The sequence below is a fragment of the Eimeria maxima genome, genomic scaffold (assembly GCF_000499605.1).
Source record: "Eimeria maxima Weybridge genomic scaffold, Emw_scaff1110, whole genome shotgun sequence".
Classification (NCBI taxonomy): Eukaryota; Apicomplexa; class Conoidasida; order Eucoccidiorida; family Eimeriidae; genus Eimeria; species Eimeria maxima.
The window spans coordinates 1-10,000 of NW_013564135.1; the positions used below are offsets into that span (position 1 = coordinate 1).

A 10,000-nucleotide genomic window follows, 5' to 3' on the forward strand; every position below is an offset into this window, starting at 1 on the left:
ATAATATATATAGCTAGCTAGGTATATATATGTATAGGTAGTAGGGAGGGAGGGAAGGAGGGGAAGGAAGGAGGGAAGGAAGGAGGGAAGGAGGGAAGGAAGGAGGGAAGGAAGGAGGGAAGGAAGGAGGGAAGGAAGGAGGGAAGGAAGGAGGGAAGGAAGGAGGGAGAAGGGGTGAATAGATAAGGAGGGAGGGAGGGAATCTATCTATCTATCTATCTATCTATCTATCTATCTATCTATCTAGCTAGCTAGCTAGCTATCTAGCTAGCTAGCTAGCTAGCTATATCTACACATAGAGTACATATATAACTCGGGTTTTTTGTATATTCCTCCCTTTTTCCTTCCCTCCCTCCCTAATTATCTAGCTAGCTAGCTAGCTAAATAAATAAATAAATAAATAGATAAATAGACTTACAGCAGTAAATACAACATTATACATTTGATAAAGTATCTCAAAATAGAACTTTTGCGAAGAAAAAAGAGAAAAAGAACCATAAAAAAACATAGGAAGAACAAGAACAAGATTCTTATAAAACATATATAATACTAATCTACTTATTCTTCTATAATTCCATCGGCCATGAGCTAATAATAAATATTGTAGATAACTAAATCTACTTAGACCGTAATCAGATGTCTGCATACATATACATACATACATATTTATTTATTTTATTTAGGGATATTTATTTATTTATTTATTTTATTCTTTATACCCTCTTTTTACCCTCTCTGGGGGGTCAGGGATCCTTTATTAGGGTTTATTACGGTTTATTAGGGTTTATTAGGGTTTATTAGGGTTTATTAGGGTTTATTAGGGTTTATATCTATACGGGTTTATTTATTTGTATATAATGGTATTTATTAGGGTTTTATTTGGGTTTTATTTGGGTTTATTAGGGTTTATTAGGGTTTATTAGGGTTTATTAGGGTTTATTAGGGTTTATTAGGGTTTATTAGGGTTTATTAGGGTTTATGAGGGTTTATGAGGGTTTATTAGGGTTTACATTGAATGCTTGCATTCCTTCTTCTCCTCTTAATCCAACACCAACATCTGCTGCTTGTATCATGTTACAATCATTAGCACCATCACCAATTGCTAATGTTACTTCTCCTGTTAATTTCTTTAATAATGATACAACTGCACCCTGAATATAAACCCTAAACCCTAAACCCTAAACCCTAAACCCTAAACCCTAAACCCTAAATTGTTAAAAAATATCATAAAAATTCAAATATAAACCCTAAAAACATGAGATAAAAAATAAATAAAAGAATATAATAAGATAATATTAATAATAATAATAATAAATAATTAGGGTTTATAGGGTTTATTAGGGTTTATTAGGGTTTATTAGGGTTTACTTTTTGATAAGGAGTAACTCTACTACATATAACAGTTTTACATTCCGTAGAGACAGCAGCAAATTGAATAGCAACATCAGGCTCAAGAAGAACAGCAAGAGCTTCCCCATCAACAATAAGTGCCCTTTGTTGCTGCTGCTGCTGCTGTCCTTGTCCTTGCTGTTGTCCTTGTTGTCTCCTTTGTTTAGCTATATATCTTATATCTTGATGTAATTTATGCAATAATTTATGTTTATTTTTACTCATTTCTTCCCATATATAAGTTATTCTTGTCATTTCTTCAGACAATAAGGAGGTAGCTACTGCTATATTTACTGCTGTCTCTACCTTATCTCCTGTTAACATCCATACCTGCATTTATATATACATATATATACATATATATATATTATTATATATAAAATACGCATGCATAGTAGGATGCATGCATTCATGCATTTATATACACAAAAATACAAACAAATACATGCATAAATATATATAAATATATATATAAATAAATATTTATTTATTGCTGTCTCCTTTTTTAGCATCAATTAAAGGAGACACATATATGCATGCATGCATGCATGCAAGATGTGTATGCATGCATGCATGCAATAAATATAAAGAAAGGAGAAAAAAAATCAATACATAAACACATCACCACATCCCAAACCCTAAACCCTAAACCCTAAACCCTAATTTATAATTTAATTCCTGTTTGTCTAAGTTTTTCAATAGTAGTGCCAACATAAACATATACATCACCGCATCCTAAACCCTAAACCCTAAACCCTAAACCCTAAACCCTAAACCCTAATTTGTACCTTAATTCCTGCTTGTCTAAGTTTTTCAATAGTAGTGCCAACATCTTCTTGTAATTTATCCTCTAATCCTGTTATCCCTTGTAACTCTAAATCTTTCTCTAATAACTCGGCTACCCTATAAGGAAAAAAAAAAAAAAAAAAAAAAAAAAAAAAAAAAAAAAAAAAAAAAAAAAAAAAAAAAAAATAAATAAATGACAAAAAAGGAGACAAAAAAGGAGACAAAAAAAGGAGATACATAAAAAAAAAGAGACAGGAAAAAGGAGACACAAAAGGACACAGGAGACATATAAAAAAGGAGACACTTTTATATATATAAAAAGCAGACAAATCAATAAATAAATAAAGGAACCCTAAACCCTAAACCCTAAACCCTAGACCCTAAACCTTTTAATTAAACCCCCCTTGACAAACCCTTTCCTTAAACCCTAAAAAAGGGTTTACTGTTGTACTTTTTCTTGTATATTTTTCCTATAATAAACCCTCAATAATAAACCCTTTAATTAAACCCTTCTCCCTAAACCCTTTTTTAGGGTTTACAAACCCTCCCTCCCTTATAAACCCCCCACCTATTAAACCCTTTTCCTAAACCCTAAAAAAGGGTTTACTAAACAAATAAAAGTAAATAAGTACTTACTCTTGTACCCTTCCCTGCTTATTAGTGGTTGTATTCTCTGCCTTTTGGTATAAATTAAACCACTGAATATATTCTACTAAACCCTAAACCCTAAACCCTCAACTCTAAACCCTCAACCCTAACCCTAAACCCTAATTTAGGGTTTACTAGACAATAAGGAGTTACTCTTGCAGCTTTTCTTGCCTATTAGTAGTAGTATTCTCTGCTTGTTGGTATAAATTGAACCATTGAATAAATTCAACTAAACCCTAAACCCTAAACCCTAAACCCTAAACCCTAAACCCTAGACCCTAAACCCTAATATAGGGTTTAGGACTTACTCTTGTAATTTTTCTTGCCTATTAGTAGTAGTATTCTCTGCTTGTTGGTATAAATTAAACCATTGAATAAATTCTTGTTTATTTATTTCTCTTTGTGCTATACAAAGAGTACGTAGACCATCATTAGCATATTCCTTTAGTATATTAATCATTTTTTCCTCTATTTCTTCTTTTTTTTTTATTAATGGTAATATAACTGTATCTGCACCTTTTGTTAATAATAATATTCTTCCCTTTAAATGATTTATTCCTCCTTTATTATTATTATTATTATTATTTTTCTTCTTCTTCTTTTTCTTGTTCTTCTTACTCCTCTTATTGCTGCTGCTGCTGCTGCTGCTGCTGCTGCCAGCTAGATCTATTCCTTCTTCTCCCTCCTCCTCCTCTCCTTCCTCTCCCTCTCCCTCTCCCCCATCTCCCTCTCCTCCTTCCTCCTCTTCCTCCTCTTCCTCCTCCTCATCCTCCTCATCATCATCAGGAAACCCTACATGTACAAGTATACTAGATCTTTTTCTCTTAGATGTAAACTCTATTGCACATAAAACCCTAACAAATACTTTTCTTCCTCTTATAGATATCCATAAACCCTCGGATTGGCGACTAAGGAAGGAAACACCAAAATGATGAGCTGTATACACTAATGCACCTTCATCTGGGCTACTTGCACCATACCTATATATACATATACATATACATATACATATATATATACATATATATATAATTATATATAATAAATATCTTATTTAATTAGACATAAAAAGAAAGACAACAATAACATTTATAATATACAAAAAAAAACAAACAAAACCATCAGGAAATAAGAAATATATGACACAAATACCAAATACCTCCAAACCCTAAACCCTAAACCCTAAACCCTAGGTACATATTTTATCTTCTATTCTCTAAAATATATTAAAATGAAGGGTGCTAAACACTCATAAACCCTAAACCCTAAACCCTATATGGATCCTTCATCTTGTGCTGTATCGCATCTATAAAAATGGTGAAACACATTTCTAAACCCTAAACCCTAAACCCTGAACCCTAAACCCTTACGTCGATCCACCATCTTGTGCTGTGTAGCAAATAACAGAATGATTAACAGCAAGATGAGAGAAGAATTGAATAATAATGTTACCTAAACCCTAAACCCTAAAATATAAATTCTAAACCCTAAAAAACCCTAAACCCTAAACCCTAAACCCTAAACCCTAAACCCTAAACCCTCGTATTTCTTACGTGGATCCTCCATCTTGTGCAGTCTCACAAATAACAGAATGATTAACAGCAAGATGGAAGAAGAATTGAATAATATGTTTATGCATAGGGTTATTTAAATCATTTAAATGATTAATTAGATCAATATCTGATATTTGTACATGAGGGGTTTGAGATTCTCCAGGGACTGAAAAAAAAAAAAAACCCTAAACCCTAAACCCTAAACCCTAAACCCTTGGAAATTCTTAGAAAGTTTTTCAAAACAATTGGGGAAACATTGGATACACTACAATATATTTATAATATAAACCCTAAACACATGCAAACCCTAGGAAGGTTTATTAGGGTTTATCATTAGGTATAATGTCTTAGATGGAATAAACCCTAAACCCTAAACCCTAAACCCTAACTCACTAGGTGGAGGCTCAGGAGGAAGAGGTTTCCCTAGACGGTGCAGGACTTGACGTCTAATATCTGTTAAACCCTTCCCATAACAAAACCCTAATCAATAACCCCAACACCACAAACCCTAAACCCTAAACCCTAAACCCTTAATATTGGAGCAAGAACCTCAACTAAAGCCGTAAACCCTAAACCCTTGTAGACAAAAGTACAAACAGTCGCAAAGTAAGTAAGAACAACGAAACGTTTGTGTTCCTATGTTATCAATTAATAAATTAATGTTTATAATTTAGTGTTTAGAGTTTTATAAATTAGGGTTTAGGGTTTATAAATTAGGGTTTAGGGTTTAGGGTTTAGGGTTTACCCTTTATACAGCATTTCCTGAATTCCATGAAGTTTTTTGTAAGTGTTCCTGTCTTATCTGAGAATAAATATCCAACTTGTCCTAATTCTTCATTTAGATCACTTGTACGTGGCCAGGCTCCTTGTTGCAGTTGACCTGCAGCAGCAGCAGCAGCAGCAGCAGCAGCAGCAGCAGCAACAGAAGCAGCAATAGCATCAACAGCAGCACAGCAGCAATACCATGAACAGCAGCAGCATCAGCAGCATCCACAGCAGCAGTTGAAGTAGCACCTAGTAGTGGTAACAGTTGCAGCAAAAGCAGCAGCGGATGCATGCCGCCATCTGCAGCAGCAGCAGCAGCAGCAGCAGCAGCTAGATAACACTTTACAAGTTGGCGGACGAACCTCTGAATTTATCGCTTCGATGTTTTGTTGGTGTTGCTGCTGCTGGTGATTGTTGCTGCCCCCTTTGCTGCTGCTGCTGCTGCTGCTGCTGTTGCTGCTGTTGCTGCTGCTGCTGCTGCTGCTGCTGTAGTGTATCCACAGTAGGTAAATATATTTTTTTTTCCTTAGATACAGGGGCCTCTGCTATCATGTCTCTATCCTTAAATATAAAAAATGCTTGTAATGCCTTCACCATACCCATTTGTACTACTAAAGAAATTGGTACCATATTGCATGTTAATACCATCCAAGTAAAAAAACTCACAAACCCTACACGCAAACCCTAAACCCTAAACCCTAAACCCTAAACCCTAAACCCTAAACCCTAAAAATTTCAAGAACTCTTAAAATCCTAAGAAACACTAAAAATCCAAAAAATCATTAAAAACCATAAAAAGAAAAAAAAAGGATAAAAATCCTAAAAACCCTAAACCCTAAACCCTAAACCCTAAACCCTAAACCCTAATAATGGATGAATGGCTTACATAGAAGAGTAGGAGATTGTTCTCCTTTATCTGTGAATTGTCTATAGAATTCCCTTTTAGGTTGCCAAAATACAAATGCTAAATGAAGAAATGCAGCAAGAAAACAAAGAAATACTTGGAGAGCCCAAACAGTTAATGTTAATCTATTTGTTAATCTTTCTACACGGGATACTTTACGAGGAGAACTACCACTATTCTGTACACAACACAACATAATAAATAAATAAATAAATAAATAAATAAATTAATTAATTAATTAATATATTAATAATATATTATAAACACGCAGAAATATTTACACATACAAACACCAACTTTTCAAACACCATATCCACAAACCTCAAAAAATACACAAACCCTAAACCCTAAACCCTAAACCCTAAACCCTAAACCCTAAAGCCTCAAAAATTCCAAACCCTAAACCATAGAAAACATATATCTTATATTAATAATATAGTACATGAAAAAGAAAAAAAGAAACAAAACTTTTCAATAATCCACCCCCAAACCCTAAACCCTAAACCCTAGACCCTAGACCCTAAACCCTTGTTTGTGTATATAACTAACCATTTGTATTCTTGTTTGTTTTCCTGTATATACAGCTAATCCAATAACCCATTCAGTGTTTCTTAATTTACATCCTCGTAATAGAATTTGTGATTGATTAACAGGAAAGGGTTTAGGGTTTAGATTAGAATTAGGGTTTAGACTAGAATTAGGGTTTAGACTAGAATTAGGGTTTAGGGAATTTTTATGATTATTTATATATAATAAACCATCAAAAACCCCAATGTCCCTACTAGGCTGAGGAGCAATTAGTCTCCCTTGTAGGTATTGAGCAGCAGCAACAGCAGCAGGGAGATGCACAGGAAGCAAGGGACCAACACCATTAGCTGTCTGTCTTAATTTAAGGTTTGTCTCCCCATCTAGACTACTTGTCTCTATGAATGCAACTCCTTGGGGATCGGACGATCCCAGCAGCAGCAGATCAGCAGCAAAGGATTCATTTTTATTACATATAATTATATCCCCTAATCTTAGATCTCTCCATAAACGAGGTATTAATCCTAATTTTATTAACTTTTCTTGCTGCTGCTGCTGCTGCTGCTGCTGCTCATCTTCTTCTCCTTCTTCTCCTGTATCTATAGACCTATTATCATCCTCATACTCATCATCCTCCTCCTCCTCCTGCTGCTGCTGCTGCTGCTGCTGCTGCTGCTGCTGCTGCTGGATATATGGGGTGGCGTCTTGGGTATTTCTACGGGATATATGACGACGTGCTGCTGCTGCTGCAGATGTTGCTGCTGATGCTGCTGCTCGTGCTGCTGCTCGTGCTGCTGCTGCTGCTGCTGCATGCTCACGACGACGTGATTCCTTCTTTGCAAACTCTGCTGATTCTGCTGCACTACGAGGAAGTGTATACGTCACCTGTACAAACCCTAAACCCTAAACCCTTAAACCCTTAAACCCTTATAATAAAACCCTAAACCCTAAACAAGGCAGATGAACAAAATAATAAACTCTACAACCTAAACCCTCACGACCATCTATTGTTAATTAGAGTTTATTAGGGTTTATTAGGATTTATTAGGGTTTATTAGGGTTTATTAGGGTTTATTAGGGTTTAGGGTTTATACTTGATGGTTCTCCAGTCTATCGGATTGATGACGCTGAATATCTTCATATGCATCTTTGCATGCATTTACCGTCACAACTACAGCAAGAGGTAATGCAAGGGTAGGAGTACCATTTGTTGTAGATATCTGCAAAAAAAAAAAAAGGGTTTAGGGTTTAGGGTTTAGGGTTTAGGGTTTGGAGATGAATGTTGAGGGTTTTAGAGGGGGGGGGGGAGAAAGGCAAGGTTTGTTGAGGGTTTGCATACGATGTTTATAATCTAGGGTTTAGGGTTTGTATATCTGATTGGTATGTATATAAGGAACCGAAGATATCTAAGGGGTTATTAGGATTTATTAGGGTTTATTAGGGTTTACTAGGGTTTAGGGTTTAGGGTTTAGGGTTTAGGGTTTACAGCTGGTATACACTGTAGAGCACAAATAACAATAAAATAAACGTTGGATGTTTTCTGAAATTGTTCCCATAAATTTTTTGGAACAAAATTCCATAAAGTATATTTGGAGGTCACCTATACACCACAAACCCTAAACCCTAAACCCTAAACCCTAAACCCTAAACCCTAAAATTTAGAATTTAGAATTCGGATGAGATTATTCATCATAGGATACAATCCGTTAAATGGGAATGTTGTGATGTATTTAGGGTTTAGAGGGGTTACTAATGCAACTTTTAGGGTTTAGAGTTTTGGGCTAGGGTTTAGGGTTTAGAGCTAGGGTTTAGGGTTTAGAGCTAGGGTTTAGGGTTTAGAGCTAGGGTTTAGGGTTTGTAGTCTTACCACTTCGTTGCTACAACTCTCCTGTGTCTGGTGAGCGTTAATGTGGACAATCCAATCATCTTCAGGGTGGCTGCAAATCACAAACCCTAAACCCTAAACCCTAAACCCTACAAGGCAAAACCCTAGATAATCCCAAACCCTAAACCCTTAAACACTAAACCACCTCAAACCCTTAAAACCCAAAGCAAAGCGACTAAACCCTAATTCCTCCTCGCTTAATCATGCCAATCCCTACACCGAAAAAGGCAAACCCTAAACCCTAAACCCTAGAACCCAAACCCTAAACCCTAAACCCTAAACCCTAGACTGTACTCACATTTTTTTTCTTCCAAAGATATTCCCCATTGTCTCGATGTTTTGCCAATAATAATAATTAAACCCTTGAGAAGAATTGACAGAAGCCGCGAGGGTTTTGGGGTGTACGTACACCCCAATTAGCGTAGTATGTGTTCTTATTAGATGAGAAGAAACCCTAAACCCTAAACCCTAAACCCTAATATAATATTAGACAACAAAGAGGCCCCCACGACAGCCTCGAGCTCCTCTGGCGCTTATGGCGCCTCTCCGAGGTCAAGCCCTCATACGTGGGTCCCACAGACTCTAAACCCTAAACCCTAATCTAAACCCTAAACCCTCAAAACCCTCAAAACCCTAAACCCTAAACCCTGGAGCTGAAGACGGGGGAACCCATCTCGCCCGGGCACGAAGAATGTATAAATGACTTAATTGATGCTATTTAAAGGAGAAAAAAACAATAAAAAAGAAAGACATTGACGTATGCTGCATGCAAATGTAGTTCTTTATGCAAAAGCTGAGCATACACCGCAATGGGGCTCTCTTCTTGTGTATATATTTATATACGTCTAGGGGCCCCCTCTTATTGTATAAATACAACAAAAGCAACAAAATTAATTAAATAAATAAATACTAATTTAATTTTTTATCCTTTATTCTGTCAATTTATACAAGAAAATATAACTCCCTCTCCTGCGGTGTATAGGCAGCTCTACACCGCGCAGCCGACCTGCATATACACCCGAAGCAGCTAGCAGCAACAGACCTGCTTATATAATAAATATTTTTATATTTTTTCTTTATAATTAATTATAATTTAGTTAAATATATTTATTATTCCTTATATTAATACTATTGATATACCCTACATGTATAATAAGAGGGGATACTCTTGCGGCGTATGTACAGCTAAGGGTATATTTATTTCCCTCTCTGTCTATTGTTGTCTTTTTTATTTCTCTTTGCATGCAAATTATTTATTGACAATTAATTAACTTATTAACTCTTTTATACACCTCTGCTGCATGCAACAAGGGGTTATTAGCCACCCTTGCTGCAAGACAAGCCATTGCTGTTGCTGCTGCTGGTACTGCTACTGCAAGCTAAATCTTTGCTCCTGCTGCTGCTGCTGCAAGGCAGCTGCCTTGCAGCAACATCAGCAGCAGCAGCAGCAGCAAAAGGCTACTTCAACTCATGAGTGGCTGCCTCTCTCCTCCCCCTCATTATGTATAGCTAAGAAGCCTAAAGAAAGGAGGGAAGGCAGACTGC

General features: G+C 36.0%; 1 protein-coding gene across 1 annotated transcript; it reads right to left on the reverse strand.

Moving 5' to 3' along the window:
• Nucleotides 1–986: 986 nt before the first annotated feature.
• EMWEY_00048690 (ATPase 2, putative) lies at nucleotides 987–8,782 on the reverse strand (the record flags this gene model as incomplete). The annotated part of the gene is made up of 13 exons (XM_013479407.1): nucleotides 987–1,151; nucleotides 2,178–2,292; nucleotides 2,812–2,884; nucleotides 3,442–3,803; nucleotides 4,377–4,542; nucleotides 4,770–4,856; nucleotides 5,122–5,256; nucleotides 5,504–5,812; nucleotides 6,028–6,105; nucleotides 6,828–7,455; nucleotides 8,057–8,170; nucleotides 8,438–8,507; nucleotides 8,754–8,782. 13 exons carry the CDS (start codon nucleotides 8,780–8,782, stop codon nucleotides 987–989), a joined length of 2,331 nt encoding a protein of 776 aa, XP_013334861.1.
• Between the last annotated feature and the right edge of the window lie 1,218 nt (nucleotides 8,783–10,000).